The following is a 24,538-nucleotide window of genomic DNA, read 5'->3' on the forward strand; positions in this document are numbered from 1 at the left end:
ACAATTTTATTATAAAGGAATGCATGTCTGACTTGGTTGGTGGACAGCAAACCAGCGTCAGCAGGTGGATTTTAATTTTAGCCACAAATATTTAAGTCTCTGCTAAATATTGGAAGTGTGTGTAGACTTTACATCTTCATTACGGAATTGGCAATGTGGTTAATAAACAATTCCTCATGTTTTTAAGAGTCATGTATGGGTAGGATATAATCTTGATGGCAACTTAAAGAACACATATATTTTCTCTGATTTTGGTGATATTCAACATCAGCAAGGCCACTTTCACGATTGCCACTTAATTTTCGTGCATAGAATTTTGACAAATAAGTTTTGTAATGTGCTCACTGGTCGCTGATTATTTATGAAAGAATATATATGAAAGTGTGTACGCAGTATAGGAGTATAGGATAGTGTTGGAGTGGTCACCTCATCTTTGAGAGAAATAGAATACTGGCATGACCTATGACATTTCCTGAAAGCCCTTCCTAGATCCCATGAGCTTTTTACCCTCTCAGAAAAACCACTGAGATGTAAGCATTTATTGTCAGGTTGTGTGGTTACTTGAGTTTTATGTCCTAAGAATCTCTGTGATATTTTCTACAATTTACATTATTTTTGCTCCGGCTGAGATCCCTGAGTCTTAAGAGCATCTTTGCAGATGTGGTGCATCTGTCTTTACTGTTCTTTATGGTGTCTGCCCCAGAACTGCACCAGTATCTCTTTACTATGTCTCTTCTGCTATGTGTCTGGGTTATTCTGTGTATACACTGTACAGGTGCACACACATGAGAGCTTTTCAGTATATTCCCTAGAGGGTCTATCTCTCATGTCCGAGAGCACATGATTCTTTAGCCTTCCTGGATAAAGCCAGCTTCATTTGCAAGCTATACAAAAGCCTCTCATAGCAAGATGTGGTAGTACATGCCTTTAATCCCAGCACTGGGGAGGCAAGAGGCAGGCTGAGCTCTCTGAGTTCAAGGCCAGTCTGGTCTGCATAGTGAGTTCCAGGCCACCTAAGGCTACTTAGTAAGTCTTCTCAAGAAAAAAAAAATCTTATTTTAATGTAGCTAAATTCTCTCTCTCTTATATACATACATATATGTGCATATATAGGTATATACACACATATACATATATGTATGTGTGTATACACACATAGATATCCTATCTCACAGATCTCACATGAGTGTTCAAACAGCTCATTCTTGGTTTTCTTTGCAGATATATCACAAACTCAGCACAGTGGAACACATGACTGTGTATGAGAAAGAAGCGATACCCAGCAGGTTCTACTACAAGAAAGGGAAATTCGTGTCTCCTTTGACTTTGGTGGCGGATGAAGGGTGGTTCATAACGGAGGTAATTATAAAATCGGTGCCCTTCCCCTCATTGTTCAAATTCTATCCACAGCCCACAGGTAAGTAACAATTACTGACATCTTTTCACCAGAAGTCCTCTGCTGCACCACTTCCTTGTTTAGAAAATCAAAAGGCTGGACCGGACAGACGTCTAGCAGAACACAGGCTTCAGGTGCAAACCCAGCATCGAGATTTAGACTTCATGGCTCCACATACTCTGTATTGTAATAAATTGTCCTCAACTCAGTTACCGAAGCTTCCACACAACCTGTTTAGCTTAAAGCAGGACAATTACTGTGATCTGAAGCCGTTGCTCCAGGGCAGCCGAAAGCCAGGGGAGCCCTGTGTTGTTTCCACTTCAGGAGAAATGTTTAGGAAACAGAACTTCAGGGACCCAGGCCCCCAAATTACCAGCTGGTTTTTACAGCAGAGATTATCTTTCCCTTTGGACCTGAGCCCTAACGTGCCCCAGGCCCGCCTGACTTCTTCCTCCTTGTCCTCCTGGGCCCCAGGCTCAGCAAAATCCATGTATGATACTTAGGAATGTATCTATGATCACACCAAGAATCCAGTCCATTCTGGAAGAGAGCATTCCTTCAGACACGAGTTCCAAGGTGGTCTGTGCTTAGCTCGGACTGCAAGATTAAAGGAGGTGTAGGTGGCTGAAGCCGGTGATGCCTAGGATTCCAGGTAAATAATATGCTAGAGGGAACAGGTTGCTTGTCCGTGGAAATAGGCATTTGGGCGAGTGAGTGGGTGACCAACAAGCAGGTCATGAAATGAAAGGGCTCTGTGACATGAACATCAGTTAATGAGCAAGACTGAGTTATTCCTGTGTGTTCACAGAGAGAAGTGTTTGGTCACCATGAACCGAAAACAAGGCAGATCTGGGTGAAACCACTGGCAACAGAAGCCAGAGGCCAGTCAGGCTCTGCTGAAACCGAATCCCCCTTCCTCTGCCATGTCATTTAGAGTCTCTAAGGCAGACACAGAGAGAGGAGGAGGACAAATTCCAGGCCAACCTGGGCTCTATAGGAAACCTTCAAAAATATCTAGAGACAAAAAGGGTTTCAAGAGACGCCTCTTAACACCACCACTTCTGGGAACTAAAATGTAACTCTTTAGTTTGTCAACCCGTTTGGAGTTCACATGGACTGAGAGAATTTTAAGCTATGACTATTATGATTTATGCACAGATGGGAAACCCCCAGCTGGCCGGGCCAGGGTATCCCACATGTGCAGCGGACCATGCTGGGCAGATGCAGTGGTGGGCTGGCGAGCAACCCACTCCACTCAGGGATGGCGGCAGGGTGTCGGGTGGACATTCACAACCCAGATGCTACATCCGCGTGGAGAGTTTATTATAATAGAGAGATGAAGAGGAAGCGAGACAGAAAGAGGTGGGGAGGGAGAGAGGAGGGTGCACACATTGTGGGAGGAAAAGCAGAACTAAGGGGCAGAGTTTTTCCTTAGCAAGAGGCTTCTACATCAGGACACAGGGTGGCCCCAAGGGGCAGGTCAGAATATTAACAATAACCTTGCCATGTATCTTTATCATTCTCTCTCTCTCTCTCTCTCTCTCTCTCTCTCTCTCTCTCTCTCTCTCTCTCTCACACACACACACACACACACACACACACACACACACACACTATAAAATGATAATAAGAATACAATCGGGCTGGGCAGTGGTGGCGCACGCCTTTAATCCCAGCACTCGGGAGGCAGAGCCAGGCAGATCTTTGTGAGTTCGAGGCCAGCCTAGTCTACCGAGCGAGATCCAGGAAAGGCACAAAGCTACACAGAGAAACCCTGTCTCAAAAAAAAAAAAAAAACAACAACAAAAAAACAACAACAACAACAAAAAAAGAATACAATCAGTTTTATTCATACATACATATTCATAATCTGTAATATACAAACACACATGTTTCTTAGGGCCCTCTGTAGAGTGCACAGGCAACCTGGTTAGAGGCCCACTGACATCAGTCCATCAAGAAACACCTCCCAAGTCACAGCAAAAAAACTTTCTTTTTTGTTTGTTCTTGTTTTGAAACGTCTTGCATTTTATAAAATTCTGGGGAAACTGTTCTGAAGTTCTGGAGGTCGGCAAGTTGTGAGGATGAATCCACAGCGGTCCAGCACTAGTGTGTTAGCCTGACTGGAGGCATCTGTCATTTGCTTTCTCGTGTTTAGTTCAAGTGCTGAAGGGCCGAGAGACTACAGCGTGGGAGCTGGGGAGACTGACAGGCTATGGGGTGACTTGGGGTACTTTGCTGGAGACAAGTAGGGGTGGCAAAGCCAAGGATCACCATGGAGAGGGTGGACAACTAGTGAGATGCCACTGCAATTCCAGTGAGACATGCCTTGGGTCCCCACAGGGGTGGACAGGCACTATGAAACCATTCCAGCTAGGAATGGAAATCTTCTGAGGGGGGAAAGGAGATTCCCTCCATTTTGGCAGAGGTTCTTCCCTTAAAGGAAATATGGTATCCTGCTGTGGTCCATTCAGGAAAAAGATGTCTATCTTGTTGAGTGTTGCAAACAATCCTGGGAGAGTAGAGGGCACTGGTTAAAAAGTGTTGGGTTGTAAGCCATGAGTCATTTGCCTTTCTGTTTTTATTTCTGGCTTCTTGAAATAAAGTATGCTAAGTTTCCCATACAGCTGTACTATGGGAGTTAACTCTATAGCTCAGGCTGGACTCAGATTCACTAACCTCTTGCCCTCAGCCTCCTGAGTATTCGGACTAAGGCATGTGCCACTGAGTCTGGGCCACAGGCCACTTGAATAATGGCTTCAATAATGATTTGCCATCTCATGTAACTGGGTCTGGAGACAATCAGCTCCATGGTTGCTTAATCCAGAAACTCAATGAAGTCCAGTCCCTGAGCCAGCACTGTGTAATTCTGCTTTGCTTTCAAGATCACAAAATAGTTGCTGCAGCTCGGAGCTGTATAGCTTCTTAAAACACCCCAACGCGGGAAAGAAATGTACATCTCCTACAGTTACGGGAGATAGTTATATATTTCAAAACTAGAGGTAGAAGAAGCAGGTATGTGGAACCCTGAAGATTATGGAATGCAGGTGGGGAGATACGTAATTATGAAGACAAGGTCTTTAAAAAAAAAAACCCACATACCCAATAAGTTCTTGTAGTGAAGTTTCTTTAAGGACCCTGAAAATCTGCCCCTGTCTAGAAACTATTAGAAACTTCCCCTAAGGTCTGTCAATCAACTGGTTGATATGGCTAGAAAATTCCTGCCTGGGGTGAGATTTGCTTCTGAGATGCACTGAACTGCAGAATAAAGGAACCTCAATCACAAAACCAAAGAGATGCAAAAGCTGGGGTTAAGAGACAGGGCCCTCAAAACTAAGCATTACGGAAGAGGGCATAGGGCATAGCACACCATTTCCCAGGAGATCAGCAATCCGCTCTAGGACTTCTGGGACTGCCTGAAAAAGCCTCCTCCTGTCCCCAGCTTTGGGCCCCACCTATCCCCACCCCACATGCAAGGGAGCTGAGTCATGCTTCCCTGGATGAAACTGGAAAATTATTATCTTCTGTTATATGGTTACATATACTGTATTATATATTACTTTTGTATGTATCACACACATTAGTTTAAGTTATTAAAAACTTAGAGTCACCTGTTAGCGAGGATGCCCAGGTATTTCACGATGTGGGCTTAAGAACAAAGAAAACCCCACTTAAAAAAAAAAAGAATCCACACCATGGACAACCACATGAACAGTTTTTAAAATCTATTATTAGGGCTGGAGATGTAGTTCAGCTAGTAGACTGCTTGCTCTGTCATGGAAGCCTTGGGTTCCATGCCCAGCACGACATAAACTGGCCATTTTGGCACACACCAGGAATCCCAGCACACAGAGGTAGAAGCAGGCAGAGATCAGAAGTTCAAGGTCATCCTTGACCACATCAGAAGCTCTAGGCCTGCCTCAGATGCATGAGATCCTGTCTGGAAAAAAAGTAAAGACAGGGAAGAACACAGGGAAGGAGGGAGGGATGGAGGGAGAAAAAAGAAAGATTTCAAGAGGGAGACTTGAGATATTAAAGATAAGTAAAACAGGAGCTGAGCAAGGTGGCACACGATTTTAATCCCAGCACTCCAGAGGCAGGCGGATCTCTGTGAGTTAGAGGCCAGCCTGGTCTACAGAGTGAGATCCAGGACAGCCAGGGCTACACAGAGAAACCCTGTCTTGAAAAACCAAAAATAAATGAATAAATAAATAAATAAATAAATAAATGAATAAATAAATAAATACAGATAAGATTATATATATCAGGATGAGTGGGAGATAATGGTAGGGGCAACAGTAACCAGAATGCATCAGAATGTATCAAAGAAGAAAACAAATAAAAGCTGTAGAATAAGAGAAGACAGAAATAAAAGTAAGATAAATCAGACAGGAAAAAATAAGGCTACCTCTGAAAGATGTGTGTTGACCCACCCTGTTGACTTAGCTAACAATGGTGGGACTACACACCAGTTGTAGTTGGTCATGCCTGAGTCATGCATTTTGAATGGCTCCTTTCCCAAAGTTTCTATGGTGCACACTTACAACTATTTAGCCTTTCTATCAGATAATAAATATATCCAGGGAGAAAAATAAGCACGGGTCAGTGATAACTTAACTAATTGCCTCCAGTTAGCTATCCTCATTTTGATTGTGGGTACCATTGGTCCTGAAACAAAGATCTAAGACCGGTAGATCTCAGGGCTTCTCAGCGCAGTCATATATGAGCACGTCTTTCTCCGGAAAGCCAACATTATCTGTGTCCTGAGAGAAACTGGGGTATCCCTGTCGTTCATGTTTATACCTTAGGTTCATAAGTGAACCTACCGTGATCACTTTATTCCTATTCTTGAATGTATTATACCTTTTTATTTCCTGGCTCTCATATATAAAAATTTCAAGTTGCTGATCCTACTCTAACACCGAGAAGTCATTTTCTGAAAAGTCCTAAAAACAAGTGTCTTCCGTACTTCTGTTGACTTTCTTCTACAGACCTGTACTGTCTGTGACCCTCTCCTGAGTGCACTCCACTGAAAACTGCATTCTGTGTCCTTGTTTCTGCTCAGGACCAGAACTGTTTATCGCTCACATTTCCATTTGCAAACTTCTCTCTGGTCAGAAGAAAAAGAGGCTGTGTTTTGCCCTGTAACCTGCACACCTGTCTGAGGTGCATGCTGTGGCATGACAGAGCACTTCAGATCTGCACGTGACAAAGTCTCAGCCCTGAATGCAATCTGACTGGGTCTCGTTTCGAAGTGGTTAGGAAAAAAGCTGAGTAAGGACAAGCTGATGGTGGCTAGGAGCCAATAAAGTAGAACCTCACCCCTCCCTCATGCCTTGGTTCCCACAGCTTCCATCCCATAACCACAAAAGTGTAAGGTGGGGCTTTCACAGCAGTGGCACCCAGCACCTTTCATTAAGGCTCTCACAGGATTGAGACAACCACTGAGGCTGCATTTCTTCTTATGGTCGCCTAGAAAGCTGCCACTGAAAAGACAGAGACACAGATTCAATTTGTCACAGGAATTGTACCATTATCCAGAGTGACCCAGGTGCTCAGTGACTCCTGAGTTCACTTCTACTCCAGGTGTTTCCAAATACAAGCTAGATTCCAACATCTGGCCTTTGTCTGACCACCCTTCCTCAGCCAGCGGAAATCTGAAGGTGTTCATATTTCCAGGGGACTAAACAGAAAGGGGAAAATGAGTCAACACTGAGGTCAAGTCCCACTGTCCCCCAAGCCAGTCACTGTTCCTCAGGACAGGAAGCAAGGTTCTTAACTCGTATTGTTTCTTTCTCTCAGGGGATGAGTGTAGCTGAAGTTTTCTCCAGTCCTGCCCAGCCCCACGAACCCCGCACCACTTATAAAATAATCACTCAGAAGCTTATATTAATTAAATTAATTAAAACTGCTCGGCCATTAGCTCAGGCTTCTTACTGACAGGCTCTTGCACTTAAACTCAGCCCATTTTTGTTGATCTATATGTCGCCACATTTTCCATGGCTTTACCTGTGTGCCATTACATGCTGCTCCCTGGATGGCGAGCTGGCATCTCCTGACTCAGCCTTCCTCTTCCCAGAATTCTCCTTGTCTGCTTACCTTACCTTTGCTTCCTGCCTGGCTACTGGCCAATCAGCATTTTATTAAACCAGTGTTCAAAAGCATTATTCCACAGCAGATGAGGTCACACTGGTTCCCAGAGTGTCAGAACCCTGAGTGATTCAGCCTTCACTCACGCGCTTCTGGGATTTTCAGGCAGCCATATTGCCACCTCCTTCTTCAGCAGGTATTAGACCAGAGAGCAGAGAGACTGGGACATCACAATGTCTGATGCCATCCAAGGGCACTCAATAGACACATCCAGTACTGCCAAATATCCCTGGCATGGGACAGTCAGGGACAACACAAGAAATGATTCAGGGAAGTTTCCACCAAGCTCATGTCTGCTCTTGCATCCTGAGCCATTAAGCCCCTGGGCCTATCAAACTCCACAAATATTTGCTTAGTGCCCACTCATGCAACGAACTGTATGACATGCTAACTCCACTGAGGAGGACAGGGAGTCCCTGGCTGCCTGATGCAGCCTAGAGAGAAAGCCAAAAATCACATCAGCTTTTGATAAGATTGCCATTTTTACTATGTTAATCCTACCTATCCATGAGCATGGGAGATCTTTCCACTTTCTGATATCTTCTTCAATTTCTTTCTTTAGAGACTTAAAGTTCCTATCAAATAGGTCCTTCACTTGTTTGGTTAGTTACCCCAAGGTATTTTGTATTATTTGTGGCTATTGTAAAGGGTGGTGTTTCTTTGATTTCTTTCTCAGCCCTTTTATCATTTGTGTATAGGAGGGCTACTGACTTTTTTGAATTGATTTTGTATCTTGCAACTTTATTGAAGGAGTGTATCAGCTGTAGGAGTTCCCTAGTAGAATTTTTGGGGTCACTTATGTATACTATCATGTCATCTGCAAATAGTGAAAGTTTAACTTCTTTCTTTCCAATTTGTATCCCCTTGATCTCCATTTGTTGTCTTATTGCTCTAGCTAGAACTTCAAGTACTATATTGATGGAGAGAGTGGACAGCCTTGTCTTGTTCCTGATTTTAGTGGAATCGCTTTGAGTTTCTCCCTATTTAATTTGATGTTGGCGGTTGGTTTGCTGTAAATTGCCTTTGTTATGTTTAGGTATGTTCCCTGTATTCCTGATCTCTCTAAGATCTTTATCACGAAGGAGTATTGGATTTTGTCAAAGGCTTTTTTAGCATCTAATGGTGGTTTTTTTTCTTTCAGTTTGTTTATATATGGTGTATTACATTGACAGATTTTCATATGTTGAACCATCCTTGCATCCCTGTGATGAAACATGCAGGCCATAGGGGTAAACAAATGTGATATTACAAATATGTTACACATTCTAAAGAAGAGGGGAGAATGCCATAAAAGACCATTTCTGGGGTGACAGGGTGAGAAGCTTTCTCTGAAAGGGGGCCTTGAGCTGAAACTAAGCACAGTATTCCTGGACATGTAAACAGGATTCTCAAATCTGAAGGAATGGGGTGTAACCACAGTTCATGCAAAAAGGAGAGTTACAGAATCGTCTTTGGTCCATCCTGGTAGAGCAGACTTGGAATCTAGCTTTGTGGTGGTGGTGGTGGTGGTGGTGGTGGCGGGTGTTAATGCTTCGAGGCAGGAGGATTGCAAATACACCCCTTCCCTAGGCTACAGAGAGGAAGACCCTTCTTCAAAATAAAAAGAATAATGATGAAAAGGGATTTGGAGAGATAGTTCAGCATATCTCCACTAGCTCAGTAGTAAAGCTAAGATCTAGTTGAATCCCCAGTACTGTAGTGAAAGAAAGAAAGAAAGAAAGAAAGAAAGAGAGAAAGAAAGAAAGAAAGAAAGGAAGGAAGGAAGGAAGGAAGGAAGGAAGGAAGGAAGAGGTCTTCATTTGTGTGTAGTTTCCCAACAAAGGAAATCCTGTTGTAAATATAAATATAAACAGGCTTACTTATACTGATTCACTAACTAGATAATCTGTATTTTTAAAATTTTCTTAAACTAGTGTAAAACATAATGTGTTTCAATCATGGCGTCTTCATACGTATGTGCCATTAGACTTGTTCACACCCTCCCTTCTGTCTGCTAATCTTTCTAGCTGGTTCCTATTCTCCCTCTGAATGGTTTCATGTCACATGTATCCCACCACCCTCCACCTTCTCAGAATTTGTTCTCCCTATCGTGACCCTCTTTGCAGTTTCCTGGCTGTCTTGTTGTTTTCCTGTTGCTGTGATAAAAACACTCTGGTAAAGCAACTTGAGGGAGAAAGGGTTTCTCTTAGCTCACAGTTGCAGGTAGCGATCCCTCCTGGAGGAGAAGCTGAGGCTTCAGGAGTTTGAAGCATCCCGTCACAGTGTCAGGAAGGGAATGATAAACACACACACATGCTAGTGCTCAGCTCACACTTTCCACTCTTACGCAGTCTGGAATCCCGTGCCTAGGGAATAGGTACCACCCACAGTGGACAGGTCTTCCCATATCTATTAGTGTAATGAAGATAATCCCCCACAGGCATACTTGGGAACCCACCTCCCAGGTGATTCCAGGTTGTGTTAAGATGACATTTAAAACTAATTCTATCACAGTAATAGATACACACACACACACACACACACACACACACACATACACTATTAAATCTAGGGTCTGCATCTGGCTTATTTCACTAAACATGATTTCCAGTTCCATTCATTTTCTTACAGATGCAGAAATGATGAACTCATCTCATAAACCTTTAAATAGCAATACTAAGCATGGGAAGAAACTGTGAGAGTAATCCTCCTTTGTCATGCCAGGGTCATTAAAAATCTAAGTAAACCTCCAACTATGCACAAAAAAAAAGGTTTCAATAATATCCTGGAATAAACTCATTTAACATTTTTCACATTGTAAACACATCAAGAACTTTTCGTTTGAAAATTCTCAGTCAACAACTGAATTCAGTCAAGGACTGAATTAAGTCCTTCCTAGCAGACAAACACCTTTAATCAGCCACCATAAGTAGTCAACAGGATCCCTGGGTTGTCCTAAAGCTCACAAAGTCCTTCCAGTCCTTCAAAGTCCAGCTGAAACCCCTCTCTCCCTCAATACATCCAGTTGTTCCTAATTGTCTTCATTTGGGACTTTCCTAAGACCTCAAATCCTTCTGCTGGCCACCAGTTTGCCTGCTTCTGGACTCTCTGGTTTCGGGTGGAAGTTCCTAGAGAACGAGCCCTTGATGAGGTCTTTTGACTTTGGCCTCTGCCCAGGAAGGATGTGTCCTGCAGTATACTCTGGAGCCACAGTATGTGTGAGTAGATTGGACAGACTAACAAACACCTAGACTGTTGCATTGGTTCCTTATTGTAAGACTATTCGCTTTATAGGTTGCTAAGCAATTACCAAGGAAAAGAGGGCTGAGTCAAGACTTCAACTAATTCTTAAGAGCTCTAGAAAAGATGCCAACTGGGAAAGACGGTGAAACTGTGAGCAACAATTCTGGCTTTAGTGAGCCCCAGACTGAACAGGACGTGTCAGCTCACCCGGTCGCTTGCCAGCTTTCAAGGGCCAGTTTCTGTAACCTGTCCTGGAAAAGTGTCTACTGAGCTAAAGAAAAGCAAGATGGTGCAAGAGCATGGAAAAGGACTGTGAAGCATGGTGCTTTGTGCTGCTCGTCCGGATCCCTCTGTTAGTTAAAACAGGTGGGGCCAGCACAGGCCTGGGCATCTACAAGAGGCCAATATTTGTCTACAGAGGAAAGATTTATTTTGAAGACTGGTAAAGGCTCTGACATGCCAGGCTCAATTCTAAAGCCTCTGGCTGAATGGCAGTTAGGCCTCACTCCAAAATATTTGGGGAAATCAAGACAATCTGGGAAGCATGGCTTCTGAGTGATTATGGCAGCGAGCGTGGTATTGTCCAGGCCCAACTAATTGAGCTTCAGGAAGTCAGATGGGAAATGCTGCAACAGCTTGCTCTCCACAGTGACTGGGGTCACGTGGGGAATCTGTCTGAGACTGCAGGCCCCCGCCCTGCTCCACCAATGATTCAACAAATGAGATCCCAGTAAAGAGGAAGAGCCCTCCCTGGTCCACGGTACTCCTTTCTAATGCTTCACTCTAGCCGGCTTCTCCTGACCCCTGCTGACTGTGCTGCCTGGCATTCACGTCAAGGATCAAACTGCGTGTGGCAAGAGACTCTCCAAGGTCAGGCCAGGGGACCAAGGCTGAGTAGTGAAGTCCTGTTAAGACAGAAACGGAGCAACTGTTAGGACATCTCTTGGGAGCTGCATGTGGTGAACACATACCCAAGTTTAAGACCGTGGCTCCCCAGGGGTTCCTAGGGACCTGACCCAGGAAGACAACCTGCGTAACACTTTTAAAAAGCAGTGGCATGAAAGCTAAGCAGCTGGGGCTGTGTGGCCTTTCCTCGGATGCAAACAAATGCCTTTCCATCTTAGGGCACTGATAACAGTCCAAAATAATAATTCCACAAACCAGTAAGGTTCCTAGGGGTACTGATAGGAGCGTTGGTCACCTGTTATACAGCCCAGGTGACTTGAAGTGACACAAGGCAGCTGCATGCCTGGAAAGCCTACCCCAGTAAGAGTAACCACTCACAGACACTGCATCCCTGGAGCTCCATGGATGATGACCCACAGATGGCTGCACCCCCCAGCCATCCCCTCTGGCCCGGCAGCCATCACCTGCCTCTGTAGACAACCTTAGAGAGGGCTTTCGTGAATCTTCCAACGCTCTGGACTTCTTAGCCTTGTAAGGGTAGGGAGCTTCCTGAGTCTCACAAGCCCCCCACTCTTCCCTCCAGGAAGAAATGCTTTGAGTTGGAGGCGATTGCTACAGAACACGTGGATAATAGGAGAAGGCACAAGTTCTTCTCAACCCCCGCACAGATCCAAGACTGTCAATATGCTGTGGCTCCCTGGAATTTTCAGCAGTGCTTCCAGTGACTGGGACATTGTTGCTCTTCCTTCTCCTCCTGAGAAGACACTATGTAACTGTAGTAGTTCCCCTCTTTTAGGAAAGGGTGGTTCCTGTGAAATGCATGACCTCGGAAAAGACGGCATGTTGATTTTTTTATTACTGTTCTAAAGCACCTTAAATGCTTCACATTTCATTTATTTTCGTTTAATTTCTAGAACATCCTCCCTCCCCTGCACCAAGATTTTTGGAAATAACTTGAAGGGGAAAAGATTTACACTCTTAGTGGTTTTGTTAGTCTGCTTCCTGTTACTGTGACAAACTAACCGAGTTAATCAACTACAAAAGACAGAAAGATTTACTTTTGCTCATGGATCCATGATTAATCAATCCTGTTTGGAGCCAACACATCACACCATGGAGGGAGCACATAGCAGAGGAGACCCAGTCACCTTTTGGTCCTTGTGAAGCAAAGAGAGAAGGGAGGGGCCAAGGTCCAAATACTACCTTCCAAGGCACTCTTCCAATGATCTAACTGCCTCTCCCCAGAGCCCAGCTCTTAAAGGTCACTTGCCCACGGTACCACTGGCTGGAGATCAAGCCTTTAACACACAGGCCTTTGGGGATCCTCCAGATCCAAATCCGATTACAGCAGTGGGGTAGTAGAAGAGGAAAGAAAGATGGTTAACACCCAGCAACCAGTTCTCCTTAGGCACCAGCCTAGGAGAACAGAGCCCATTGAGAGAAAGCCGACGGCCCAGCTATTCCACCGGGTCAAAGCCAACTTTAGGCTTGATTATGCCACGCCTGACGCTTTGCGGCCTTTCTTGGAAGGGCTTCACAAGCTGTACCCAGAGCCACATGGAAAACACATGATCTGACCTTGGGATAGCAGTGAGTAAAAACAAAGCCTGTCTTCAGTAAATGATGAGTTACCATTCAGTGATGCCGGGTGAATGCCTTTCAGGGTTTCCATGCTCCAATATGGGAAAGGTCAAGCCCTGTTGCACCCAGACCTACAGAAGACAAGCATCCAAGAGTGGAATGTAGGACATGCCCAGGGGAGTCTATGCCCAGCCTGGGTTCTGAGCCACCAGCATGCACAGTGAGTGTTCCCTTCTAAAGTTGGACACCACAGCTGTGGCCTCCATGGGAAGAAAGAATAACAGGCACCAACCAGAGGAGGACACAGGGAGGTCCCATTATGGCCCCTCTGGCCAGAGAGCATCCATCCCAGTCACATGTCCACATCACGAGAAGTCATTATTCTGTGGTTCAGGGCAGGACACGGAGGCCTCACGTCTCTCTCTCTCTCTCTCTCTCTCTCTCTCTCTCTCTCTCTCTCTCTCTCTCTCTCCTGCTCACCCTCTGCCTCCCTGCCTCCTCAGGGGTATGTTTCCCTGAGACTCAGCAATCTGTCAGGAGAAATGGGAACCAACGGGTGAGAACCGGACATCTTAAAGTGCTCCAAAACCCCAATGGTGAGTGAGTCAAGGGAGCCAATAGAACAAGACTCCTGCTTGTGTGCCAATAGAAAATAACAAACCCACGCTTGCTCAGGCTGCTTCCGCCTTCCATCCTTCCTCCTCTCCTCCCACCTCCACTCTCACTCCCAACCAGACATCTCTAGCCATTCTTTAATTCACTGCAGATTGACACCACAGAGTCCTCCATGGCGGAGTGTAAAGCAACAGCCCCCAGCAAGGCCGGAACAAACCTCAACTACTGGTCCTGACTTGAATGCATCTTTTCCTTATTAACACCAAGGATGGTTGAAACTAAGCCCTGATTTAGAAACTGAAACTCTTACCATTTATTCCTCTGGCACCCCAAATTCAAGTCTAGTGTATCGTAGGGGTTGTGGTGGTAGGCTGGAAATGGAGCACACACAACAGTGGAAGAAGCCAAGTCCAAATCCAAAACCCTCACCCATTTTTCCCTTGTACGGTGCTGCCAAGTTCTAGATCCTTCCCGTTGAAAATGACCAGAATGTTGATTGGGAGCTTTCCTGTCTATTGTACCAACCCACATGCATGGCAGGGCCTTGGGAGGCGCCAGAAGTGCCGGGAAGAGCACACAGTATGATGATCATTGAATTCTACACATAGTGTTAAATGCGGCACCACCAACTTGCTCTGGTTTGCCCAGGAATGGGCAGAGTGGTCCAGTTTTAAAACTAAAATCTTGAATCTCTCAAGTCCCCATGGCAGCACAGTGGGACGGCTGGTGACCATCCTGGGTTGCCACATCCCTAGGTGAGTGCAGAAAGTCCTGTGACTGTGCACTCTGGCTGGCTGTCACTTTCATCTGGTCTTGTCCCACGTGAGGCGAGCAGTGTAAAAGCCCCTCATGTCTCAGAGCCTCTTTGGGGTCAGGCCTGGCACCAGCGATGTCCCCCAGGTCCTGTCATGCAGGAGAAGCTGTGGGATATCTGCTCCTCTTGATTCGCTTCTCGTTGCAGCCTCCTCATTGTGGCCTCCTCTCCTGCAGCCACGTGCAACACAGACAGACAAACAGACGGATGGGTGCACACACACACACACACACACACACACACACACACACACACACTTCTCACCTTTGGCCAGATCTAGATGGTCTGGATACCTCCCCAGTGTGTCACTAGGTGGCACTGTGTGGCAGTCCATGGTAGGGGTCCAGATAGGGTCAGCTTCTCAATCAGCAGCCGGAAGACCCCCAAAGCTAGACTTTCCCTTCTCACTGCATAGTTCCATATGTGTGCTGTGAGAAGAGGATGCAGGTACAATATTAAGATGCCAGAAGCCATCATTTTTAAATTAAAGATGTGTTTACATGTCACCTGGGCCACCCCTTTAGTTTAAAAGAATCAATCCCTCCTTACATGATCAGTTCATTATTATTATTTATATCTGTAAAAATAGGGTTTTTTTTGGGGGGTTCCCCCATCTCTGGGGTAACTTGTCACTTTAATAAACAACTGTGATTTATCTGTGATTGGAAATCCCCCAATTACCTTAAGAACTAAGATTATCATTGTATTTATTTGTGTGATGAGAAATGGTAGCCTTGTAGACTGTAGTTTTAAGCTAGGCTGTCCATCTTCCCCTTGGCTATGGGGAACAGACATACTACAGGGCCCATCACAAGGGAGATTTGGAGAATCAAATCGGTCCACTTAGGACTTCTAGCCTTGCTGCCTTAAAGACAGAAAGTGGGAAAAGCAACAGATTAAGTTAGCTGATGAAGCTAAATTCGAATGTGTTGTGATCCTCACTACAGCCAGCTCAAAATCAAAAAATCAAAAGGCAGTATAAAAAGTTAGCAGTGCAGTGAAAGTGCGTCCGTGCAAAACTACAAGCCACAGCTGGAGGAGGAGGACTGAGGCATGACGGAAAGCCAGGATACAGAGTCTGTGAAAAAGTGACCTTTAGAAAGCAGAAAGGCTCAGGAGCGATTTATGGGGTGAGGGCGGAGGAGTATGCAGCGTGCTATGGTTAAATAAGCGGACAGACCTCAACCTCGCAACCAGAATGCCTTGCCCCACAGCTGGTGACCAAACCAGCCATTTGTTGAGTACCTACTGTGTGCCAAGTACTTAACACATAGTCATCTCAGCCTCCCAAACTCTACAAGGTGAACGTTGAGCATCCCTACATCCAACAGGGAGAGGGAGTTCAGATAAATGGCATAGCTTCGACTTGGGATCAGAGAACTGGAGAGCAGAAAACTAACTCCAACTCCATACTCAATCCAAGTCCAAACTCTCCTCTCTCTGCCCCATGTGGTGGGTAAAGACCCAGGACATGAGAAGACAGTTCATGGTCCGGTTTCACCAGGAGCACTATGGCTTCGGTTGGTGGAATGTGTATGATGACTGACAGACAGACTTGAGTTCCAGTTCTGGCCCTACCTCTTATTAGCTGTGTGATGCTGAGACTTTCATTTAACCTCTCTGTGCCAAGGAAAGGTGGGATTGTCCACAGTAGGATGTTGTGATGATTGTAAACACCACGATCAGCCTTGGGGCTGCTGGATGACTCAGTAAATACACGATACCAGTATTAGCTTTGAGGCTCACCCTGGAAACAGCTGGCAATTGTGCTGTTCTGATTCTGCTCCTGCATTTGAGATACTTGCTGAATTCTGCTCATCAGGAAGATCACAGAACTGCCAAAAGCACATGGTCTGTCTACAACAGGGTTGTGTTTGACAGGCTGTGAGCTGTTCAGGACCCACAAAAACTTTAAGCTCCTTTTTTAGCACAACTGGGCCTCTGGAGCCCAGGAAAATGTTGTGTAGAAAATGACAGGGAAATGGTGGCCCTAACACCCTTCCCCAGGTGGAGAGTAGCTGAGGGAACTGGAGATGCAGGAGGCTGGAGAAGAGGACTTTGGGAGCCATCTTCAAATGGCTAAATCCAGGGAGCAGAGGAGAATGAGTGTAACGGTGTCCCTGAGCGTGGAATTGTAACAAGACTGTTGTGATGTGTGTTGTAGAAGGGGCACTGGAGGGGCTAAGGGAGCTGTTGGGGTCCTGGTTGCTTCACTACAAAATGAGGTGACTCTATACACATCATATTTTCCAACAACCCTTCAAATCTCAGTACCTGAACATTCAATTTTATCTCCACACTAATGCATGGAGTTAGAGCAGACATCACAGGATAAGGAGTTCAGTCATGTAAGACTCCACTCACTTGCCAGCGACAAGCCCTGGGTCCCCAAGCTACCAACACTTATGCCTGATTTGGCTAGGGTTCTCACCATCTGACTCATTAGAATGGATCCTAAGACTCAGGGAAGTGTTACACTTGTGATTATAATTTTGTAATGAAGGACACAACTTGAGAACAGCCAAGTAGACAAATATGGGTGAGAAGAAATGGGCACACAGCTTTTATTCCTTGGAAGGTGTCTGAGCCATGCTTGGCAGGGTTGAATTTGTGGTGTCATTTTGTGGGGATAAGATATTGTATTGGTTATATGACAGGACTCAAAAGCCAGGAACCTCACTCTCTCCAGTGGTTGGGGAACAGAAATGAACATGCAAACCTTCTAATCCGGAGGTTTGTTCCAGAGGCTACCTAGTCCCCCAGTCCAGTGGCCATCTCTGCATAGACCCTGGTATGGGAGGAAGGGGCTCCTTAGGGATAACAAAAGCCCCTCTTAGCATCCAGGAAATGCCAAGGGTGTTAGGGGCTCTCTGGCAGGAACCCGGGATAAAGAGCAAATTGGCTTTTAGACCACAGACACGTTCTAACATCCCTTCTATCTCTAAGATGCTGTGTTTAGTGGTCCCAAACCTCATTACACAATGTGATTCATCTCTGGGTAAGCAAATACCTCCTTAGCCAGAGATGTTCAGGAATTTAGGAGGCTGCTGCTAAGGGTCGGAGCTACCTGAGGTAGAAAGTGGTCTAGCTGAAGCTGGATGACCCCAGTCTCAGGGATACTGATGAGGAAATCTCCACACTGGGATCCATTTGCCAACTGGTTGCAATTGTCCAGGAACAGTACACTATCATTGCCTTTCTTGATTTCAGAATCGAGAGGTGCTTCCGTTCTGGATGAACAGCACTGGCAAGAAGGGAGGCTGGCAGCGTGGCTGGCATGGATACGACAATGAACTCATGGACATGAGAGGCATCTTCCTGGCCTTCGGACCTGGTAGGGAAGGAGATAATGGCACACTTGTAGGCAGCGTTCCAAGGAAGCAGCTTTAACAGGGACTAACCACACTCGTACAAAGCTGGAGCAGTTCCTTTATGGACCCTCTTTATGAGCCAAGCTAAGCAAATCCAGCCGCTCTCCATGAAGCATCTTTGGCGGGCTTCCTTTCAGATTCTTTTTTGGTTTGGCAATTGTGGCCAAATACTTTTCCTTGTAAATTTTAAATCCTGAGTGTAGTGCCGAAAATGCGTTCCACATGTCTATGATTCATTTTTTACTTAATTCATCAAGACATTATTTTACAGCTATCTGATGTCCAGAAAGGCTTATCAAACACCAGTTTGCTGACAGCTGTGAGTCTCAAGGTTGACACTATTGCTTCCTGGACTCTGGCTCTTAAATAGCCCTGTTTTGTCTAGAGTATCCACTCCTGTGGGGTCCATTTAGAGTCCAACTATAAACTAGGATGTATTTAAGGGCGGGCTCAGAAATGACCTTGAGATTGATTCTGAGAATGAGCCAGAATGACGAGAGATATTTATAAAAGTAAATTTTCTGGTCCTTCCTTAGTCAAATTATATTCCAAAGGTCTAGAAAAAAAGACAGATGAAGAGAGTCTCTTTGGTCACTTGACTTAACTGATAGGGTACTGTGAATCTGCACATTGGAAAAATTTACCAAGTAGTCTACTGACCACACTGCTAGAAACATAGCCTCCAAGAGAGACATCAAGCAGTGAGAGAGAAAAGAGTAGTCACTCACTCCAAGGGCTCTCAGGCATCAGGTGACCAGTTCACAGCTGTCCTTTCCTCTACTGTCCAGTCCTTTATTAAACATTCCCCCCGACATCTGTATTCCAAAGGCATATTTCTGCCTGCTGATTGAAATGCTTCCGCTCAAGAAAGCTCACCTTTTCATTTCCAATTGTGTGTTATCTACCTGTGAGCTCTGTTCTTCTTGTCTGAGGATCGAGAGAGACCAGCCACGTCAATTCACTCTTTGTGCTTTGTCTGTCTCAGTTTACCCCGCCTACCACAAAAGTACAGTTGAGAGCCTGAGCTTGGCTGAAAAACAGTAGTGATGAGCCACAGTTAACCCCACATAGGATTCTCAAATCCCAAAGTCAGCATCAGAATCAGTGACAGCAAACATGTGTAGAGCACTGGCTGAGTTCCTAACACAGGTCCAAGGGACCAGAGGATGTCTGAGTGCAGGGGCCATTGGCCAGTGAAAGTCAGGAGAGCTCCCTGTGGGCCAAGCCCAGGCCTTGCAGAGCTTCAATGCAAGAGGAATTAAGAATGGAGCTTTTAGGACTGTGTTGAGGTCTGTTGTAGATCAGAAAGAAGACATTCCAAGGTCATGGCCTTCATTTGGGAGAATGTCAATCATCAGGATTTTCAGTCAAAAAATATCAGCACTTTCTTTCCCAGAAGAGGGAAGTAAGGTCAAGAAGGCTGAACAGCTGTCTGTTGGACTGTATATGAGCAAGTCTCATGTGTGTTTTAAACTATAAGCCAAGCCAGTCCCGCATCAAAAGTTCTAAATGAAATACCCAGCACTGCACTAACTTAGAGTTAAATTCACCAGGGATGTTTTGTCCATTAACAGAAGCCTCTGTCATCAGCTCCTTTCCAATGGAAAGCCCTCGGCAGTTTACAGACAGAAAGACAACCCCTGATGAAAATGGACTGGGCTAATTGCAAAATGTTTCCTTGAGAGCCTCTCACAAACCATCACATTATTCCAGGCTCCAATTCTCATGAAAGATTAAACAGCTTTACACACCGACTGTTTACTCAGAAGAAAATTTAAGAGCGAGCCCTTCAATAGCTTTCTAGCTGCACTTGCAGATAAAGGTGCTTCATCGTGCTTCTCACTTAGGGAGGAGGGCTGGGCATCATTGCGGCTGCCCAGATACCAGCCTTCCAAGCCAGTGAGTCTGGCCAGCAGAGAGAAAGGAAAATAATTCTGAAGATAGCCTCTATATGGTTAATCCCATTTTCTAATTTCAACTAACTACCTAATCTGGTTCTGGAGAACTCTGTATTCAGTATGAGATGGCAGAGGTAGGAATCAGCAAGTAGTCACAAGCCAGCAAACCTCTCTCAGAGCTACAGCCAAAGGTGGAAGGTGACAGGGCACAGCGTGAGCCTACAGGGCCTTCTCTTTTCGATAGATGAATTTTAATACCCAAAGCCCGTGTGCAAGCGTGTAGGAATAACTTAGAACCAGATCTAGGTTCAAAATGTCATCTCGAGCTAGTGAGACTTGTGGAAGCCTTCCAAATCAGACTAGGTTTTGTTCATCTACTGGGGAGTTTTCTAAAAGTTTGCATTCTTTTTACTTGAGCTCAGAATTCCATGCCTTGAGAACAGAAAGCCATGAACTAGATCAGAGAGAAGTCTGTGTCCTCCTTTTGAACAGGCATAGGCATGGGACACAATTTTGTGTTTTCAGTCATACTTCAAATATGAACATCCTCTCTAGGATGTGTGTCAGAACTTCATCTCCACTGTTTCTCTCTCTCTCTCTCTCTCTCTCTCTCTCTCTCTCTCTCTCTCTCTCTCTGAAACTCGGAATTTTGAAAGGTCAGAGGACACCTTGCACCACCCCACCACCAGATGATGATTTGGCCTCATGTGATGAGCGGTGTGACTGTCACATCCAGGTCACATGGCAAGTCAGGAGGACAGGGGAAAGTTGCAATCATAACCCTTGGACAGTCTTTCCATTGATCCGTTCAGTTGTGGTGGGTTCATGTGATGGTACTATGTCACCACCACCCTCATTCAATTATATAATTTGCCTTGACATTGAGAGATGCTTCCTTTGTATTTTCCCATGCAGCCATGTTCTCATTTCTTTAAGCTAGTTTTTTTATACTTTGAAGCAATTCCAGACCCTTGTTCTCCTTCCCTCATATGAAAATGAGCCCTCCAAGCCATTTATAAGATGAATATTTTCAACCCTAATTTTTTTCTTGATGCCACTTACTGTACTTACTTATTAATAATAATGGTTGTTGTGTCTGGCATTATGATTTGGGTGCCATTTCCCATGCCCTGTGGAGTACTGGTGCCTCTTCACACTGAATTCAACTTTAATTCTCCAAAGTTGAACTCAGTGAAAACCCATTTCTTGAAAAGCTGCTCTAGATCTCATACACTGGGTGCCAGGGGCATCTGTCTCTAACTTTCTTCCATAATTACAATTCCAGGGACAGAATGGATGTCAGTACTGGTGCTTCCAGAAGATACTTTCTCATGCTTTGCTTATGTCGTTGAAAATTAAGTATATCTGATCATCTTAGCGGAACATGTGAACTGATTGTTTTCTGAGATGGAAAGCCTGATGTGCCACCTCTCAAGTTTCCTGCCCCCTCTTTAAAGCTCCAAGATGGACATTAAAGGCATAGGCCTCTGATGACGGATCAAAGCTCAACTCTGAACTCAGCCTTAACATAGCTTGGGATATTTTGCTAGATATTTTCTTTGGGACCTAAAAACGAAAATTGCTGGTTTATATTGTGTTCAGATTGTCACTGTCTAAAGCAGTGGTTTTCCACTTATGGGTCATGACCCCTTTAGGGGGTCAAATGACCCTTTCACGGGGGTCACCTAAGACCATAGGAAAAAATCATATTTACATTATGATTCATAACAGTAGCAAAATTACAGTTATGAAGTAGCAAAAAATAATGTTATGGTTGGGGGTCACCACAACATGAGGGACTGTATTAAAGGGTCACAGCATTAGGAATTTTGAGAACCACAGGTCTAAAAGAAAAGGGCTCCATATTCATTTTCTGTCCCACAGAGAAGTAACAGGCATACCGGTCCAATTGGTTAGAGGGCCAGCTGGAGAAATGACTGTGCATGACCAGCCTGTGAGGGATTTACACACCTGTGTCTAATGCCCTCAGCTGGCACAGGATCTGGGTAGAGGCAAAATGCCATGACCCCCATAGGTCACTTGAAGTCTTCCCTGGAATCTCAACTCCAATCCCAGTTGCTCATTTTCCCTATAGCTAAATTATTTCATCTGTTCCCAAAAGGCTCCCAAGCAATGTTCAGTTAATTCTCTAAATACATTGAGAACAACATTACCATTGCTGGTGAGCTATCTCAGTTGCCAGGAGACTATATAGCTTCATAACTTTGGTATGGCAGGGAGAGACATTCTCAAGTGGTGGATGCTCTGGAAAGCACCCTAGGTATTTCCCCTGGCTAGCTAGAAGTTCTAGAAGATATCCATGATGTTTTCAAAGAGCCCAGCAAAATAGTCTACCTTCTTTGACCACACTGGCTCCCCAGTGCTGTAAAGAAATGGAGCAGCTTACTGGCCGGTCTGCCTCTGCAGGAATGCTCCATTGTAACAGAGGCACAGGGAGCTTAGGCACAAAGAAGTCTGTCTGCTAACTTGTCTTTTGAAGAGTCTCATCTCCATGTCCCATAGAAGGATGTAGACAGACTTTTCTTTGGGCCAACCAGCTCCCAAGTCATTAATTATAAAAGCTTTTAGCTTAGGCTTGTCCCAGTAGCTCTTTTAACTTAAGTTAACCCATACTTTTATTAATCTACTTTCTACCATGTGACTTTTACCTCTATCCTACTCTGCATGTCCCACTTGTTCTGCATCTCAGTAGCATCTCCTATGTGCCTCAATTCCTCCTCCTCTCCCTCTCTCCCCCCTGAAACCACACCTATCCTCCCGGCCTAGCTATTGGCCATTTATTTAGCTCTTCGTTAAACCAATCAGAAGGCTCCTTAGGCAGAGACACATCTTTATAGTAAACAAGTAATCTGAAACAGGTTTGTTCCTTACAACCTATAGCTGTCCACACTTATAATCCTCATTTATAAATCACTTAGCCACAGGCAATGATGGAGCTGACTTTCCCAGAGCCTGGGCAGAATTTCTCCATCTTTGAGTCAACCTTCCTTTTCTGAGTGACCAATCCTGACTGTCTGCTTGTCTGGTTTTGCCTTTTAGATTTCAAGTCCAACTTCAGAGCTGCTCCAATCAGATCAGTGGATGTCTACAACATTATGTGCAATGTATCAGGCATCACCCCACTGCCCAACAACGGGTCCTGGTCCAGGGTGGTATGCATGCTGAAGGATCAGAGCAGCTCGGCTCCATCTGCCCCACTGAAGCACTGTGCACTGGTCTTGAGTCTCCTCTTATACTTTGCATAACTGGTCATATTGCTCATTCCCAAGCACTGTTGCAGTAAGGCCTGCCACCAATATGGGACAGTTTTCATTTTCTTTATGAATAATAAGTTTATTAACACAATCAAGGCCATTGAAGTTGTAAAAATATTATTCTTGGATGATTATATACATAAAGTCCCTTCTTAAAAAAAAAAAAACTTTTTAAACTCTGTTTTACCTAAAAGTTTGACTTTTTGATCTTTTCATTCACTTCACTACACAAGTATTCTCCTTAGCACATCCTTACTGAAGATGAACAGTGTGAGCAGTGGTCTGTCCCAGTAACAGCTAGTCATCAAATGGAAATCCTGTAGTCATCCTGGGTCCCTCTCATCCTGCCTTGCCCTGTCAATCAGGCCCTCTGGGTCCTGTTCACATTCAAGGGCTCATACTTGGGATCTGCAGCCATAATTCTGCACTGTCTTTTCTATTCCAGAAAGAGGAGGTCTAGTTACAGGAAAGCAACATGTGCTGTCTGTTTCCACCCCAGTGCACGGCATTTTTAAGAACACAGTCTCAGAAAGCACATAGGCCAGTAGAGATCACCAACCAACCAATTAAAGTGTCAAAAACAACTAAACTCACAGAACTGGCAGAAGCCATGATTTCCTCTCTCAAAATCTGAGAACACAAATAGCTTCTCAGTTTCATTAGGTGCAACATTGTAGTATCCATGAGGCCTACTACGCAATCTCTCATGGTCTAAAGCCTAGTGAACCACAGGCCCTGAACGTTGATGTGTACTGATCATCTGCCTACCTGATTCTTCTGCCTATGACCACTTACCTCCTCCAGACACTGCCACTCTTTTGCTCTTGAGTCAGGGTGCGAGGCAGGTAAATAGCTGATATGTCAGTCTAGGCTTAGAAAGGAAGAGATGTCTCAGCAATAATAATACAAACATTAGAAATATTAACTCATTGCTAGGAATGGTGATATATCAAATGCAAGTTTCATATTTCAGGAGTCCAGAAGAGGACTATAAAAAGAGTTGATTGTATTTTTAAACAATTAGAGGCATGTGCATGTATGTGTACACACACACACACAGTCCTCTATATATGATGGTTAGACTTAGGTTTTTTATACTTTTTTATGGTGAGGAAGCAAGACACATTCAATAGAATGCAATCTTAATTTTGAACTTGAACATTTTCTCAGCTTAGTATTATGCAATGTGATGCTGTCTCACGAGGCTGGCCAGAAGCAGCAACAAGCCACAGCTCCCAACCAGCCACATGATCCTGGGTGTAAACACATAATATCCTAGGGCATTGTGTGCTGCTAAACTATGAGGTTCT

General features: G+C 44.7%; 1 protein-coding gene across 3 annotated transcripts in view; it reads left to right on the forward strand.

Annotated features, from left to right (window-relative positions):
* The window catches only part of Enpp6 (ectonucleotide pyrophosphatase/phosphodiesterase 6), a 96,948-nt gene extending 72,700 nt beyond the window's left edge, over positions 1–24,248 (forward strand). For 2 of the 3 annotated variants that reach the window (XM_036166837.1, XM_036166838.1), the window contains 3 exons: positions 1,222–1,359; positions 17,895–18,018; positions 23,014–24,248. In XM_036166837.1, coding sequence (XP_036022730.1) covers positions 1,222–1,359; positions 17,895–18,018; positions 23,014–23,219 — 468 coding nt within the window. In that variant the 3' untranslated portion in view covers positions 23,220–24,248. The remainder of the gene's footprint in view (positions 1–1,221; positions 1,360–17,894; positions 18,019–23,013) is intronic. The other variant, XM_036166839.1, reaches the window with a different exon arrangement.
* The last annotated feature ends 290 nt before the right edge of the window (positions 24,249–24,538 follow it).

Source organism: Onychomys torridus, chromosome 17 (assembly GCF_903995425.1).
Source record: "Onychomys torridus chromosome 17, mOncTor1.1, whole genome shotgun sequence".
Classification (NCBI taxonomy): domain Eukaryota; kingdom Metazoa; phylum Chordata; class Mammalia; order Rodentia; family Cricetidae; genus Onychomys; species Onychomys torridus.